Source organism: Malus domestica, chromosome 06 (genome assembly GCF_042453785.1).
Source record: "Malus domestica chromosome 06, GDT2T_hap1".
NCBI classification, from domain to species: Eukaryota; Viridiplantae; Streptophyta; class Magnoliopsida; order Rosales; family Rosaceae; genus Malus; species Malus domestica.
Window position 1 is genome coordinate 32044735 of NC_091666.1, and position 18041 is coordinate 32062775.

The 18041-nt window shown below is 41.0% G+C and overlaps 2 protein-coding genes and 1 long non-coding RNA gene across 3 annotated transcripts; 2 read left to right on the forward strand and 1 right to left on the reverse strand.

The window, feature by feature from the left end:
- The first annotated feature begins 517 nt into the window (after positions 1 to 517).
- Positions 518 to 4443, forward strand: LOC103437857 (probable LRR receptor-like serine/threonine-protein kinase At1g74360). Its single transcript, XM_008376363.4, has 2 exons — positions 518 to 894; positions 1141 to 4443. The coding sequence occupies exons 1-2, from the start codon at positions 813 to 815 to the stop codon at positions 4350 to 4352; spliced, it is 3294 nt and encodes a 1097-aa protein (XP_008374585.1). The 5' UTR covers positions 518 to 812; the 3' UTR covers positions 4353 to 4443.
- Positions 4444 to 6571: 2128 nt separating this feature from the next.
- LOC103438186 (uncharacterized) lies at positions 6572 to 8086 on the forward strand. The gene has a single exon (XM_008376721.1). It carries the CDS (start codon positions 6572 to 6574, stop codon positions 8084 to 8086), a length of 1515 nt encoding a protein of 504 aa, XP_008374943.1.
- A 6331-nt stretch (positions 8087 to 14417) lies between these two features.
- On the reverse strand, positions 14418 to 17622 carry LOC139197132 (uncharacterized). The gene is made up of 3 exons (XR_011582259.1): positions 17489 to 17622; positions 15585 to 17286; positions 14418 to 14812 (listed from the first exon to the last, which is right to left on the reverse strand). It is a non-coding gene; the product is annotated as an uncharacterized lncRNA (long non-coding RNA).
- Between the last annotated feature and the right edge of the window lie 419 nt (positions 17623 to 18041).

Below are 18041 nucleotides of genomic sequence, written 5' to 3' on the forward strand. Positions count from 1 at the left end.
CTATGATTTCAAAGTCCTTTAAAATCATTTTTTAAAATCTAATTGACTACACCCGGATTTTGAAGTCTATTAAAATCCTATCAAATCGTAATTTGACTACACCCTCCTTAGTAATTTTGTTTTGGATTAGTATTACGGTCTAGTGGTATTCATCTTCATTTGTAAGTGAGAGGTTTTAGGTTCGATTCTCGTCAAAGACGAATATGAACCACATCATTGCTAGCTCATTGAGAGGCTAAGCCCAACCCTCTCCCTCTTAGTGTATACTATCGTTTGTTTCAAAAAAAAAACAAAGATTCAAGTAAAACATGCTAAACAACAAAAATGGTATGGTTGTTAAAAAACAAAGATTCATATAGACATGGACATCACGCTCTTCTATTCTGCCTGTCTTTTTCTCTCCCGAGTCAAAACCCAACGCCGGTTTAATCAAACCGGTCAACATGGGCGGCTCAACGGCCCCAGTAGACTCCATTAGCAGAGAGTTTTTAAGCTAATCAACGCGATCAAGCAAGATCTTTCATAGCCAATAATTAATTTGTAATTATAATTAAATCACTGAAATAAAATAAATTCAAAAGAAAAATTCCTTGTTCCAAATTTTGGTTTCGTGTGTGTATGTATTGCAGGCTGTGTAGTCTTCAGAAACATTCCTCCGACATGTTCAACCTTCAAACATTCTTCACCTGTAAATAAATAAAAAAAAATTCTTTAATCTCCACGAACACATTTGTCATTCGATTGTAGCGCCTAATCAAGATTCAAGATCGAAGTTTTGCAAGTAACGAGCGGAGCGAAAAAAACTTTGTATCATGTACTTATCAACTTCGAAAACTGGTTCATGGGGTGCGGTGTGTTCAATATTCTTGGTCTTAGACGTGATCATGATCACAGGTACTTGCTCCAACATGTTGCAGATTTCTGAAACAATCTTTGTTGTGGGTACTTTTGTTTTCGATTTTAAATTAACCCCCTTGATCGTTTTCCGAGGATGATTTTGTTTGGATTTAGTTTTTCGAGGATGATTGTGTTACGTTTAATGAAAAAGTACAACTGTGTGTTTCGAGGATGATTGTTATGTAATTTACTAGGTTGCTGGATCGACTCTGAAATCTTAACAACTTTTTCGTCTTTTTGCAGGTGCTTCCGTTGTAGCCGGAGATTCTCTGGACACAGACAGAGAAGTTCTGCTGAGCCTCAAAGCATTTCTGCAGCAAAAGAACCGCGTAAACCAAGGAATATACTCGCAGTGGAACCAGCGCAGCAGCAACCCCTGCGAGTGGCTCGGAATTTCGTGCAGCAATGACAGCAAGAGAGTTAGCCGTGTTGAGCTCTCCGACCAAAAAATCACCGGTGAGATTTTCCGAAACTTCTCTGCCCTTACAGCACTTTCGTACCTCGACCTCTCGAAGAACACAATAAGCGGAGCACTCCTGGAGGACTTGAGTCAATGCCACAGCCTCAGACACCTCAATTTGTCACATAACATTATTGATGGCGAGCTGAACTTGAATGGTTTGAATCAGTTGGAGGTTCTTGATTTGACTGTCAATAGATTTTACGGCGATTTGAAGATGACCTTTCCCGGAGTTTGCAGTAACCTAGTGGTTGCGAATCTTTCAGCGAATAATTTCACCGGAAGGATTGATAACCTGTTTGATGAATGCTACAATTTGCGGTACTTGGATTTGAGCTCAAACTATCTTAGTGGTGAGATATGGAGTGGATTCATCAGGCTTACGGCGTTTTCAATATCCGAAAACTATTTCAGTGGCGCTATTTCGCCTTCTGTTTTCACAAATAATTGTAGCCTGGTAGCTTTGGACTTGTCAGTAAACAGTTTTTCTGGTGCAGTTCCTGCAGAGATTTCGAAATGCCAGAGACTGATCATATTGAATCTTTGGGGGAACCATTTTACGGGGCCAATCCCGCCTGAGATTGGATCAATTTCGGGACTGCAGGGCTTGTTCTTGGGTAACAACAGTTTTTCTAGAGATATTCCTGAATCCCTTTTGGATTTGAGCAGCTTGACATTCTTGGATTTGAGCAGGAACAACTTTCGCGGCAAGATACAAGACATTTTTGGGAGATTCAGACAGGTGAAGTTTATTTTGCTGCACTCAAACGGGTACACCGGTGGGATCCATTCGTCTGGGATTCTCAAGCTACCAAATGTTTCCAGGTTAGACCTCAGCCACAACAATTTTACAGGTCCTCTGCCACTCGAAATTTCTCTGCCGAAGTTGAAGTTATTTGTCCTCGCCTTTAATCAATTCAGCGGAACTATACCACCGGGCTATGGAAACATTTCGACCCTCCAAGCCCTGGACCTTTCCTTCAACAGCCTAACCGGTGCAATTCCTAGCACCCTCGGAAACTTGAGCTCTCTCTTGTGGTTGATGCTTGCCAACAATTCCCTAACCGGTCCAATTCCACACGAATTGGGAAATTGTAGAAGCTTGCTGTGGCTTAATCTCGCGAATAACAAGCTCTCCGGGCCAATCCCATCTCAGCTAACAATGATTGGGAGAAATGTTCAGCCAACATTCGACATGAATAATCGGGACAATGATCAGATCATAGCGGGATCAGGCGAATGCTTAGCGATGAAGAGATGGATTCCTGCAGATTACCCACCATTCAATTTCGTGTACACGATCCTGACTAGGAAGAGTTGTCGAAGCATATGGGACCGGCTGCTTAAAGGAAAAGGCCTATTTCCCATATGTGCAGCTGGCTCTTATGTACGGACACTTCAAATCTCGGGTTACGTTCAACTGAGTGGGAATCAGCTTTCGGGTCAGCTCCCTGCAGATATCGGTACAATGAGCAATTTTAGCATGATAAATTTGGGTGTCAATAGATTCCAAGGCGAACTCCCTGCAAATATTGGTCAGTTGCCACTTGTAGTGTTCAACATCAGCAGGAACAATTTTTCGGGTCAAATTCCAGAGGAGATTGGGAATATTAAGTGCATGCAGAATCTTGATATGTCATATAACAATTTTTCTGGCACGTTTCCTCTGAGCCTGAACGGCTTGAATGAGCTAAGTAAGTTCAACATTTCGTACAATCCGCTCATTTCCGGCATAATTCCTTCGATCGGGCAGTTGGCAACGTTCGAGAAAGAGTCCTATCTCGGTAACCCCCTTCTGCAGCTTCCCGAATTCATCCACAACTCCACGTATCCAGAAAACAAAACGAAAGGGAATCCGAAAAAGCCTACAAAATCTGCTGCACTTATGGTGGTCTTCGGTTTGCTAATTGCTCTCTTAATCTGTGGAGTTTTGTCACTTGTAGCATGCTTATTCGGAAAGAGCCGGCCACAGCCCCCAGCATGCTTGTTGCAGGACATCAAATACCGGCATGACTTGGCCTCGAGCTCTAGCAGTTCATCCCCGTGGCTGTCGGATACTGTTAAGATCATTCGTTTGGACAAAATGGCTTTTACACATGCTGACATTTTGAAAGCTACACGCAATTTTTCGGAAGATAGGATTATTGGGAGTGGAGGGTTTGGGACAGTGTACCAAGGAGTATTGCAGGATGGGAGAGTAGTAGCGGTGAAGAAGCTTCAAAGAGAAGGACTCGAAGGTGAAAGGGAGTTCCGAGCTGAAATGGAGGTTCTTAGTGGGAATGGCATTGGCTGGCCTCACCCAAACCTTGTAACTCTTCACGGCTGGTGCCTTTATGGATCCGAAAAAATACTAGTCTACGAGTACATGGAAGGCGGGACCTTGGAGGATTTGATATCTGATAGAGTGAGACTGACATGGCGAAGGCGAGTTGATGTGGCAGTTGACGTGGCTCGAGCCTTGGTGTTTCTACACCACGAGTGCTTCCCTTCCATCGTGCACCGCGATGTAAAGGCGAGCAATGTGCTGCTAGATAAGGATGGAAAGGCGAGAGTTACAGATTTCGGGCTTGCCAGAATAGTGGATGCAGGGGATAGTCATGTGAGCACAATGGTGGCGGGGACTGTTGGTTATGTCGCTCCCGAATATGGGCAGACATGGCAAGCCACGACGAAAGGAGACGTGTACAGCTACGGAGTTCTGGCAATGGAATTGGCGACCGGAAGGAGAGCGGTGGATGGAGGAGAGGAGTGCCTTGTGGAATGGGCAAGGAGGGTAATGGGAAATGGACGGCAAGGATTCAACCAGTCTGTGATACCGGTTATGCTCATGGGGTCCGGGCTGGCCGATGGGGCGGAGGAGATGTGCGAGCTGCTTAAGGTGGGCATAAAGTGCACGGCGGAGGCACCGCAGTCAAGGCCAAACATGAAGGAGGTTCTAGCTATGCTGCTCAAGATATATAAAGATGAAAACATATATAGTTTACAAAGTAACTAATTTTTATACTCAGATTGTGTTTATGTAATTCTTTCTGTAAAGAATCGAATCAATTGTGTCCATAATTAAACCAAATGAAATCATCTTCCCCCTACCTTCAAATTGCAATGCATTGATCTAATTAAAAATTAAGAATAAATTGTAGTAATGGTTTCTCAATTTTAACTCAATTAGAGTAGTGGTTCCTCAACTAAAAACTCATTACCATTGGTCCCTCAACTCATCAAAACGTGCAACTATGGTCCTTATCGAACTTCCGTCAAAATGAATCACGTGACATGCACGTGAGGTTGAATCAAAGGGCAAATATGGAAAATCAAATAAGAAAAATTCTATCAATAGTCCTCAACTTTAATTCAACTAGAGAAATGGTCCATCAACTTTAATCCAATTAGAGTAATGCTCCCTCAACTTCAACCCAATTGTAGCAATGGTCATTCCAACGTAACTCATTTTGACAGAATCCTGATGGAGTTGACAAAAATAATCATAGCTACATGTTTTGATGAGTTGAGAGACCAATGGTAATAGATTTTTAGTTGAGGGACCATTACTCTAATTTGGTTAAAGTTGAGGGATCATTGGTACAATTTACTCAAAAATTAATCATTGATTAATGACATGTTTACTTGCTTTAGTAATATGGAAGACAATGTCTTGAACAGAAACAGAGCATATGATATATCATCAAGTAAGTCCCCTATGAGAGAACACAAGCAAGTCCCACATGAAAGAACACAAGGAATATCCTTAAAATTTTGAAAAGTAAAACAAACGAACGAACAAATATATTACAAACTACGAATATTCTTTGATTAATGAAAAAACAAAGAAAAAAGAACTGCCGAGATGACTACATTTAGAGACTACATTGTGACCAACTTAAATGAACAACAAACATCTTATGTATAATAAACTAAACCCTAACCTCTAAATGAAAACCTAATTCTAACGTGTTGGACCCAAACCCTAAACTTATTATTTTTGGAAAAGAAAAAAAAACAACGTATATTTTTCCATGTCTATGAAAAGAGTATGAAGACCATAAATATTTTACAAAAATACATACGTATATTAATATATATGTTATACTCTAATATAGATTGTCACGATGGTCCTCCCAAATTTTTTTTTTAACAAATGATAATATAACTAATACTAAACCATTTAAATTACAAGAAAGATTGGAACATGGAACCTCAAGTTTACAAGCAAATATTTTTAACAAATTGATCTAACACGCCACTTGCCTCTCAAAGTTAATTTAATTTTTATCTTTTGTTATCTTAAAACAGAAGAAGGGTGGCTTGTAGTTCAATGACTACAGTCTCTGCCACGTCTTGTATCAAAACTCTTGTCCCTTTATTTACCTTCAACAGAAAGCAAAAAGAAAATCTCAAGTTCCCTTTCCTTGTTTCTTATTTTAAAAAGCTTCGTCAGAACCCGGTAAGTGATGTTTTTACTTTTGAAATTCTTTTTATAAACAATAGCGTTAGTGGGTTAAATTGTTAAATTTTAAAGAGGAGAGAAATCGATGGAGACCAAACCTGCACCAATAGAGAATGCCTACAAATTATTGTTCAGCAATTAACACAACAATTCTCAACATTTGTGGAAGAGTAAAATAGGTAAAACAAAAGAGAAAACTTTCCTCAAAAAAAACAAAAAACAAAAGAGAAATTTGTAAGTTGTTATGATTCAACACTATTAAAAGTAAATGGATTGTCTGCCCTCCCATCCTATACTCTCTGCATGCCCTCTTATTTTTGTAGTCACGGTTAAGCCACGTCAACATTTTATATTCTAATTGTTTTTTGTCTTATTATTTTTATAAAAAAATCAATATAAACTATTAACATGACTTAACCGTGACCACAGAATATAGAAGGGCATAAGAAGAGTATGGTATGGGGAGGGCAGACAATCCAAGTCCCTATTAAAAGGGAAAGTTTGCTTAGGTGGATGAATGGTCACAAGATTCTTTTTATAATAGGAAATTACAGTATATTTAATTGTATTAAAATACATAGGCACATGCCACATAACATGGTTTACCCAAATTAATTTTATTGCTTGATTGAGAAGGAATAATTCAAGTCCTCCGAGGAACTTCACACTTTTCTACTCCTATATATACATATCCTTCTGATCAGTCCTCTCTTGCCAGAAAACTCATTGGAAGAATCCAGTCATCAAATTACATAACTTCCAACGACGCCATGGCTGCCAAGATCTCCTCCCCCTCCTCCTCCTACGGCAATCCCTGCCTTGATCTGTTTTTCCATGTAACACAAAAATACTTCGAGGATGACACCGAGCAGGCCTCACACAATTCCCGTTTGCTTAACTATCTGAAGCAACTTCTGCCCTTGGCCTGGTCTCACAATCCCCTAATCACACCCAAGCTCATAAGCAACCTCGACTCTGGAAAACTTTATGATGAAGCGTTCTTCTCCGCCGTGTTTTGGCTCCACCACAACCACCCAAAGACTCTACTATGTAACGTTTCATTTAAAGACTCGTATGTCCTTATTGACATTCTCTACAGCCTTTTGGAAGGCCAAGATGCCGCTGAGAGGCTGCGCAGAGATCCGGATTACAAGCTGTTGCATGACCGGGTGATGGATCTTTTCGTGGAGAGGTTGAAGTCTGATATTGAAAAGTTGAAGCAGAACAAGCTGAAACTCAAGTTGAATGATGATGTTGGCAATGATATTGATGATGATGTTTTCGTTACTGAGGCTGCAGCGTGGTGCATTAGCACATGCCCCTCGGTAACCAAAGCCACCCGCGCTGTTTTGCTGCGTGAAAGCGTTGAGAGAAGGCTTTTCTCTCCAGAATCATCAGTTCATTCAAAAGAGTGGAAGCGGCTGACGAAGGAGGTTTTGGAGCCCTTGACCAAATACTACAACCGTCAAGGCATTGCTGGACACAAGCGCCGTGACGATAAGAAGTATTTGGAGGAAATTGCAGCAGGCAATTTAAGTGGCATAAAGTACGACGCTCTTCTTCCACATCAGATCATACTCTATGCTGAAGATGGCAGCGATATCGAGCAAGCGGCTGAGCTTCAGTGGAAGACAATGGTGGAGGGCATGCACCTGAAGGGAAAGTTCAAAAACTGCTTGGCTCTGTATCACACCACCAAATACGCGGACAAGGGAGTTGGACGACGGATGATGATGAGTTTGGCACTTTTGCTGTCTCAACTGAGCGAAGGGCCATGGAAAGGCAAGGTGATCACTTTTGGTAATTCGGCCAAAGATCAGCTGGTACTACATTCGATACGAGGCGATGATCTCAAGTCCAAGTGCAATTTTATGAGGACAATGGAGTCCGACTTGTTTGTTGATTATGAGAAATTGTTTGATATTCCGGAGGTGGCTGCCATTGCCAAGGGGAGTGTGAAGCCGAAGCAGAAGATCAAGAAGGTGTTTGTATTTAGCGAGTCCCTTAGCGGCATACAAGAGAGCCAGTATGAGGCAATACGGAGAAAGTTTAAGGACAAAGGGTATGGAGATGACGCGGTGCCACACATTCTGTTTTGGAATTTTGGGGAATTAGAAGATCCGTCGATGCCTCCAAAACAACATCCAGGGCTGACACTGCTCAGTGGCTACTCCGACAATTTGATCAAGGTCTTCTTGTATAATGGTGGGGAAATTGTCCCGCGCCATCTAATGGAGGCAGCCCTTTCGGACAAAGAGTATCAAACTCTTGCTGTAGTCGACTGAGCTTCAACTGATCAATCCTCGATCCATTGGATAGGGGTGGTCTGATATTCTTTTTTTTTTAGTATGTTTCAGATTATTACCTTTAAATTTCTTTGCAGGGATATTATATTATAGGTTATATGGATGAACTGATAAATCCAAATTTCTTGAACAGTGAGTTGCTCCATCTTATGCTTATATGTTATATTATATGTCATATACATCTACATACATGTAAGTTAAAGACATTACTTAAGGCACAAGCAATAGCAATTATTGAATTCTAACCTTAGGCATCTGCGAGACCGAGTACGAGTTGGATATAGTGTCTTGAATCGTCATGTTCTCCAACAAAAAACCAATTCATTGGAACCCAGAAAATCTATCAGTCAAAGGATATAAAACAGAACAGAAAGCATAGAGAGCGAGCGAGCGAGAGAGTGAGCATCACCATTGTTTGATTTCAGTTTCATTTTATGAGATCGAAAAACTGAGGTATACACATAGCAAATCTGTATTAAAACAGGAAAGCAAATCTTCCTAATATGTCCTGCATTGTAAGTGTTTAATTATATCTTGCCTTTCACTCCAAGGCTCTTGTAATTACTATACAATGGCTACAGGCCATGCCAACTGAACCCTATCACTCTTGTAAACTTCGTTGCTACAGCTTCAATCTCGTTCTGATGGCACATGATTTCAAGAAAATATAGCCCAAGTTTTTGTTGTTTTAATTGAACTCAAGAATTTTAGTCTCAATATTTACAGTTTTCCAAGATGAAAAACCGAAAACTTCTCAGATTTACGCTCGTTGTGCTTGTTAATTTCAATAGTCACTTGCTTCTCAATTCTTCTAGAAATTACTAACAATTAACATGAAAGAACACGCAATTGACAAACAAATCATTTTTCTTGGTTTTAATAAATAGGTTGTAGTATATGAAGGGAATGATAGTAAACTTCTGCCAAAAACAGAAAGAGAAACACATAGACAAGCAAAAATTATCCATTCTTGTCTAAGATGGCTGTTTCTATCTTTTGCAGCGGCTAACGACCATTTTCTGCTGTTTGGTGACAAAAAATATAGTGTGCTCCAATCACGACTTTTAGCGCCACATCGAACCGCTACTAAAGGGAATATTTAGCGACAAACATTGAAATCGCCGCTAAAATATTTTTTAGCGACTACTAAACAAATTTTTTAGTGTCTACATATAGCGATACTAAAGATATTTTTAACGACAGCATGATTCGCTGCTAAAGAGACTTTCAGAGACGGAAAAAGATCGCCGCTAAAAGTCATAGAACAAATTTAAACTTCCTCTGCCTCCGCACCAATTAGATTTTTTTTTTCATACACTGGGTATTTGGGAATCTCCACCGGTATGAAGTTTTCTTAATCGATTGTAATTATGAATTTCACATCACATTTTTACACTTTGAATTGTTTTGGGTTTCCGAGAGAACTTGTGAAGATTCTTGACGGTTGAAAAGCAAAAGTTTCAATCCCCTACGGCCACACTGCATTGAAAACATTGATGTGAGAATGGAATGCCATGGAAGCAAGAATTAAAAATATAAAGAGAGAATCCACTGCACTAGGGTTTAGGATTAATGCATGGCTCTACAACTGTATACATTATAAGGTCGTTTCCACAAGAAAGTGTAAAACTTAAGAACTCTCAAGGTTTTACTTCAAGTTTCATACCTCTGCCAAGAGAGGCTGCATGTATTTATATTCATATTCAACTTACATCAGAAAATGAAAACCCTATTTACAATTCATGCAGCACGTGCTGCATGTGCTTGAGGAAATATAAAAACTAATAAGTCCATCCCTATTTACAGTGCATGTTGCACATGCTGAGGGCTTATATAAAACTAACAGTTCCATGACCATCTCCATGCTGCCCGTGCCTTTCTTGTCGAAGGCCACACATGATGTGGAGATAGAAAACTGATATAAAACTTGCAGTCCATACTTCTTGGTTCCCATATTCAAAATCTAGCTCTGCTTGGATAGGAGGCTCGGACTTGGTCTAACAGCCCCCCGCAAGCTGACAGGAGGAGAAACAACTGGAAGCTTGGAAACAAGATGCTTGAACCGTGAAGAGGACAAACCTTTGGTGAAGAGATCAGCAATCTGGTCTTGAGAACATATGAAATTCACAAGTAACTCTTGACGAACCACTTTCTCACGAACATAATGATAGTCTACCTCCAAGTGCTTTGTACGGGAGTGAAACACGGGATTAGACGCGAGGGCAATGGAGGAAACATTGTCACACCAGATGGTTGGTCGATCAAGAAGTAGATGTAGGTCACGAAATAAAGACCGGAACCATGATAATTCTGCAGCAGTATAGGCAAGCTGCCTGTATTCAGCTTCTGAACTTGACCGACTGACAGTTTTCTGCTTTTTAGAACTCCAAGACACGAGATTGGATCCTAAGTAAATGCAGAAACCACCTGTGGAATGCCGTGTATCAGGATTCCCAGCGTAATCAGCGTCAGAATACGCTGTAAGATGTGCAGCACCAGGTGTATACACAAGACCATGGTTGTATGTGGATTTCACATAGCGAAGGATCCGTTTTACTGCCATCCAGTGAGTATTCTTTGAAGATTGCATGAACTGACATACCTGGTTTACTGCATAAGAGAGGTCTGGTCTCGTGATAGTTAGATACTGAAGTGCGCCGACAACACTTCGATACGTCTCAACATCGTCGTGTGGCTCACCATTGTAAGCACTAAGTTTCTGTCCGCAAGAGACTGGAGTGGAAATAGGTTTAGCATCCAAAAATTTTGTACGCTTCAGCAAGTCCACAGCATACTTGGCCTGATTCAAGTGCATTTGATCACCATGATAAGTTACTTCAACACCCAGAAAGTAATGAAGAGACCCCAAGTCCTTCATTGAAAACAAAGTTCCCAGTTGATGAATTAAACGGGACATGTGGGGAGTGCTATTCCCTGTCAACAATATATCATCTACATAGATCAATAAAATCAAGTAGACACCAGAGTGATTGAAAACAAATAAACTGTAATCACACGTAGATGCTTGAAACCCTAATTGAAGCAAAAACTCTGAAAAACGTTGAAACCACGCTCGTGGAGCTTGTTTCAAGCCGTATATACTGCGGTGCAATTTACAAACATGGTTGGGATGCTGCTCATCAATGAAACCTGCAGGTTGTCGCATATATACTTCCTCCTTCAGAAAGCCATGCAGGAAAGCATTTTGTACATCCAATTGCCGGATGTGCCATTTATTGGAAACTGCCAAACTAAGAACAAGGCGTATAGTGCTGTGCTTGACCACAGGGCTAAAGGTCTCGGTGTAATCAAGTCCATGCTGTTGATGAAATCCATTTGCGACTAACCTCGCCTTGTGCCTCTCCACAGAACCATCCGCTCGTCTTTTGATCTTAAAAACCCATTTATTTGGCAGCACATTCAGTTGTGAATGATAAGGAACAAGCTCCCACGTGCCACATCGTTGTAGTGCATTAAATTCTTGAACCATGGCGTCCCTCCATTTGTGGTGCTTGACTGCCTGACTGAAACATGTGGGTTCAACTAAAGGTTGATCAGTAGAGACATGCAAGGCATATTTAGGATTAGGTTTGTGGATGCCAGACTGTGATCGAGTCGTCATATGCGACCTTTGTACTGAGGCTTGATGAAGTGAAGCAGTGTCATGGTCTGATGGTGGGTGAGACTGAGACGTAGGTGACTCAACACTTGTGACTTGCTCATTTAAAATGTGGTTCGGGGAACTAGGGTTGGAAGGACAAGATAACACGGGATTTTGGGAAAAATTAATGGGATCAGGACTTTGCGGAGTGGGCGTGGTTGAGGTTGGCTGTGATGGGATCACTAAACATTGGTTATGGTTTGGCAAAGGTAAGGATGACAAGAGTATAGGAAATGTGAACAGAAGATCAGGGGATGTAAAACTACCTGTGTGATCAACGTTTTCCCGCAAGGATGTGAGTTCCTTAAATGGAAATGAGTCCTCATCAAATAGGACATGGCGAGACAAATAAATTCGTCTCGTGGACAGGTCCAAACATTTATACCCTTGATGATTCAGTGAGTATCCTAAAAATACACATGGTTTGGACTTGGGTTGAAGTTTATTTTGTGCATAAGGAACAAGCCAAGGAAAGCACTTACAACCAAACACTTTTAACATCTCATAGTGTGGAGGTTTTTGAAACAAGGTCTCATAGGGCGATTTATGAGACAAAACACGAGTTGGCAGTCTATTAATTAAATAGGTTGCCGTTGAACATGCATCAAACCAATATTTATTTGGAATGTGAGAGTGAGTAAGTAGGACAATACTTGTTTCAACAATATGGCGATGTTTTCTTTCTGCTAGGCCATTTTGCTCGGGGTGTTTTGGACACGAAAACCTTTGAGAAATTCCATTTGTTGCAAGAAATCGTTGAAAACAGTGACTCTTGTACTCACCTCCTTCATCACATTGAAGGGTTTTAATGGAAGTATTAAACATATTTTCAACCTTAGCTTTAAATTGAACAAATATTTCAAACACTTCAGATTTATTTTTCATGGGAAAAATCCAAGAGTACCGAGAATAATCATCCACAAACAAAACATAATATCGAAAACCTTCAATTGAAATAACGGGAGAACACCAAACATCGGAATGTAAAAGTTGTAAGGGAAATTGAGAAACAGACTCTGAAGTACTAAATGGTAACTTAGTACTTTTTCCTAAAGGACACGACGGACAAAACGTGACATCAACAGTACCATGAATTGGTACTTGTTTGTTTGAGATTAAAAACTTGATAATAGAGAATGCAGGATGACCAAGACGTGAATGCCATTTCGGAGCCGAGACTCGAATGCCTAGACATACTGAAATAGGGTTTATGAACTGTCCACCGCCACCAACAAATGGGTATAAGCCATTCTCACATCTCCCGCGGAAAAGCGTCTTCCGGGTCTTGAGGTCCTTAACAAGAAAAAAATGAGGAAAGATGAGTAAATAGCACTTGTTGTCTAATGTAAATCTGTGTGCAGAAATAATGTTGGTTGAGGCAGTGGGGCATCTTAGAATATTTGGCAGTTTAAATGAGCAAGATTGTGTTTGTAGATGATTCGAACCTATATGAGAAATAGAGAGGCCAGTATCATTACCTACACCACCCACATTCTGATTACCATTGTATTCTTTTGGGTTTACCAAATTCTGGATGTCATGAGTCACATGAGCGTTAGCACCAGTGTCCAAAAGCCACTGTCCATTGTTCTGATGATTAAACGGAACCGGAGCTGTTACCATGGCAGTGAGCTGTTTTGTTGGAATCCTCCCTTCATAGGCTGCATTCATTCGTTGATAACAATCAAGGGCAGGATGACCTTGTTTTCCACAAATCTGGCATGTGATACGGTCTCCTGTGAGAGTGAGTTTCTCACCATTGTAGGTCGAGTTGGGCCGTTGATTATTGTTGCGAGGAAAGAACCCCCGCGGGTTGACACCACCACCACGTGCGTACTGAAACGCACCACGTCCATTTCCACGAAGTCGTCCACCACGACCTCTGGCAGTGACAAAGGCATTCACCGGAGCAGCCTCCATAGGCTGAGCATTCTGTGCAGCCATGCGTCTCTCGGTGGTCAGTAGGAGGGCCTCAAGGGTAGGGTACGCGATTGGAGTATCGCGTGCTTGAGCAGCACTCACTGTCATTTCATATGCAGGGCCCAAATTGTTCAAGATAATTTGGACTAGTTCATCATCATTCACGGGGTTGCCAGCTAGGGCAAGGTTATCAGTGATCGAGTTCATGCGATCAAGATAATCAGCAATAGACATGTCACATTTCTTAGTTTGCATCAGTTCATTGCGAAGAAACAAAATACGATTTTGGGACGTAGAAGCATACCGTTGTTCCAGAGCCTCCCAGGTGTCATGAGAGGACCTCTTGCTGGCGACGACGGACAACACAGATGGCGTAAGAGAGCCATTGATCCAGCTCAGGATCATTTGATCATGCTGCACCCATGTTGTGTAGGTTGGGTTGACAGCTGCAGCATCAGGAAGATGTTTGGGTGGACATACGATGGACCCATCAACATATCCCATCAGGTTACGACTCTTGAGTATGGGAAGGATCTGAGCCAACCACAGAGGATAGTTGGTTCTATCCAGTTTGATATTAACAACCGTTGTCATGGATGAGTAGGAATTCATGGCAGAGTGTGAAAGAGAGTTGGGAGAGGTTGCAGCGCCGTTGGTAGCGTCAGCCATGGAAAAAAAAATTGAGGATCTAAGTCGTTAGACTACTAGGGCTCGTATACCATGTAAAACTTAAGAACTCTCAAGGTTTTACTTCAAGTTTCATACCTCTGCCAAGAGAGGCTGCATGTATTTATATTCATATTCAACTTACATCAGAAAATGAAAACCCTATTTACAATTCATGCAGCACTTGCTGCATGTGCTTGAGGAAATATAATAACTAATAAGTCCATCCCTATTTACAGTGCATGTTGCACATGCTGAGGGCTTATATAAAACTAACAGTTCCATGACCATCTCCATGCTGCCCGTGCCTTTCTTGTCGAAGGCCACACATGATGTGGAGATAGAAAACTGATATAAAACTTGCAGTCCATACTTCTTGGTTCCCATATTCAAAATCTAGCTCTGCTTGGATAGGAGGCTCGGACTTGGTCTAACAGAAAGACGGTAGCTTAAACCTCCTAATCAAAACCAAGAGAAAGCATAAACAAACAAAAAATGAAACTCTTCACTAGAATGCAAATGAATGAACACTCAAATGTCCCACAACTGATAGAACAAATGGCGCTTTACGCAGTGACGGAAAACAATAATACTTATGCACCCTGGTGCAGGTTGGTTCCCAGCGATCCCCCTCCCCTCAACATTTAACAATTTAACCTACTAACACTATCGTTTATCAAAAAAAAAACTGATGGAACAAAAAAAGGACAGAACATGGACCAGAAGATTTTAAAACACGTACATCCATTTAAAATGAAGAATCGCACCACGCGATTTGCACAGCTTCATAAAGGCAGAGACAACATTGAATAAGTGAGCCTATGTGCATAATGTCCCTCGCATCAGGGGAAATGACAAAAAAATTAAAGAAAAGGATCAAAAGCGGGACTGAAAATTGTGCAAAGCAAGACAAACTTATTCAGCCTATGTGCATAATGTATCTCATTGTAAATATATACGACTTCCTAAATGACAATTGTAAACAATGATAAGATTACTGAAATTTCATGTAGAGATTAACAAAGAAGGCTCTCATACAAGTTGACAATCAAAGATCAGCATGATAGATACGGCATGTGCAAACACAAAAAATTTCTATTAACTAGAAATAATTCTTTATGGAACTCATTAGGTGACGGAGAAAAAATAAACGAGGAACTGAGAGTCAGATTATATTCAGCATAAGCAGATAAAATATATGCCTAAAGTAAGTTGGAATCGAGTTCTCACTTATAAATTTTGATATCTGCGTTGCAGAGCGTCACCAGGAAGTGATAATGCCTGATTAGTGATCTCTTCCAACCTGCTCCCCTCTCTTCCAACCTGCATTCCAGAGCCTCCATATACAGGCACACACCTGAGACCCAGTACCTATGCAACTTGGTAATATTAATAACACTGAATCTGCTGAACAAGCTCCCTCATCCGCCATTACAAGACCAAAAGGCCCATCTCCTGCCACCAAAGGTAGCTGGTCCTTGATATGCCTCAGCATTCGCAGCACGTATGCAAGGGTTTACCTGAGCCAGTTTTTGCAATGCCATTGCAATCTCGACTGCTCATAATTACAGGCACTGCCTGGGTCTGAATTGGCATTCACTTTCATAGTTGAGCTTCTTTATTGGTTCCAAGATATAATTAGAAGCCCCGTTTGGTGCCAGGTCTTAATATGCTTTGCCACAACTTCACCATGTATCTTTAATTCCAAATGTTTTCGATATGCACCTACATCTTCTGGGATCATTTTTGAGATCTCCTTCACCTCAGAGTAAAAATCCTTCCGGATGTTTGAGAGTCTATCTTTGAGTGGTCAACTGGAGAGAGCTTCTCAAATTTTATCTTCGTCGCCCTTTTTGTGAACTTGACATCACCTTCGTCTTCAAATGGATCTTCATCACTCTCATTATCTCATAACCGGAGTCTGAATCCACCCCAATAATTTTTCTGGCCAAAGACTAATTTGATCCATTTTCACCAACAACTACTGATTGGTCGGCAGCATTGGCCAGCTTCTAAACTTCAGGCAGCTCTGTAGCATCTAGCGGATTAATTTCATCATCCAGCAAAGCAGGTGAAGTTGTTTCATTATCGGAACCAACTTCCATGGCAGCTCCATATTCTGTCAGTAAGATAGGCTTCTCCATCAACGTCCATGCCCATCTCTTCTTCATCATCAGATTCTCCTTCAAGAGTCCAGGTATTTATGGACTTGGGTTCACTGACATCACCTTTGTTCACCAACATCACATTCCCTGTGGTTGTCTCTCTCTCAGATTATGACTCCAGCCACTCCTGAACTCTCCTCCTCCACTTTTCCATTTCCTCATCCAACTTCTTCTGTTCATCCTCTAACTCATAATCCTCCACCACCTCACATGCTAGCTTCTTCTCTTTCTTGACTGGATATTCTTCATCACTATTCTTTATCGGGCTCTCAACTCCGCCATCCCTATGTATATTCTGACCTGCTGCTACTCCTTCAACTCTCCGTCCACATTCTACTTATAAATCTTTCTTACAAGGCTTCCTATCACTCTCCCTAGCATCACCATCATCATCCTCATATATATCATGCGCCCTTCTGTTTCGATCTCTGTACCTTTCCTTCTCTCTAGCCCTTTGTCTCTCTCTTCTCCCTATCTTTCTCTCTACTCCTCCGATGACTATCACTTTCCCTATCTCCTCAATGCCGCTTCTCTACATCGTGCCTCTCTCGTTCCTCACAATAATCACAAAACTTGTCTCTCACGGAACAACTAGAATCACAATCTCTCTTATATCTATCCTTCCCCCTACAATGTCCCTTCTCTCCAATCCTCTCCTTTTCGCCATCTCCATCTCGAAAACCACTAATCCTCTTCCATTCTCACTCCTTCATAGGTTTACATTTACCTTCTACAACAGCAGTTCCTCCTACAAAAACAATATTCCCCTGCAATTCACCAAACACACAAAAAATTACTCCTTTTCCGACTTACATACAATTGAGACCAACACAAATAACAGTAAACCAATTCAGACGAGAAAACACTTAAAAAAAAAAAAACGCTAAACCCAAATCGAATAAGAAGTAAAACAAATTCGTAAATTATTTGTCAAATTGAAGAAAATTCGACTCAGAAGAGTTTGATTACCTGACAGATACAGAAAAGCTAGTGAAGAAGGGGGAAAACGCAGAGTTAGGGTTGGGGCAGATTGATTTCTTTGCCTCCAAAACCCAAATAAATGAAATTGATCCAAATTGGGCTATGGTCGGTTTTTTGTTGGGTTACTTAATTGGGCCTTGTTTTTTTTGGACTAACGTTGGGCCTTATTTCTGATTAACAATTTGGGATGTGGTTGTTTGCCGTTACTAACTTTCACTGGACTAGACTAGACTAATGAGGCTTTTGTTTGCCCTCCTCACTAAGTGTTACTATACTAGACTGGACTAACTATTAGTCCAGTCCTGTGTTTGATATCATGTGGGATTAGTGTTAATGAGACTAGTCCAAACTCGCCTAAACTAAAAGCATCACTAAAGGCTCTTAGAGGGAGTCCTAAAAAACAATAGGACTAGCTAAGAACTGCTTGTCTCCGCTCTCTGTTTCACTCTCTCCTACTCTCTCCCTCTCTCCTTGCCCATAATCATGAGACCTCATATCTACTTTTCCCATGCACATCTCGAGTTTATCACCGAGCTCGTTG

Excerpts from the sequence above, each read along its gene's own strand:
- LOC103438186 (XM_008376721.1), top strand. The coding sequence starts at position 6,572 with ATGGCTGCCAAGATCTCCTCCCCCTCCTCCTCCTACGGCAATCCCTGC.
- LOC103437857 (XM_008376363.4), top strand. The coding sequence starts at position 813 with ATGTACTTATCAACTTCGAAAACTGGTTCATGGGGTGCGGTGTGTTCA. Across the intron at positions 895-1,140 it reads AGACGTGATCATGATCACAG|GTGCTTCCGTTGTAGCCGGA; the intron begins GTACTTGCTCCA and ends GTCTTTTTGCAG.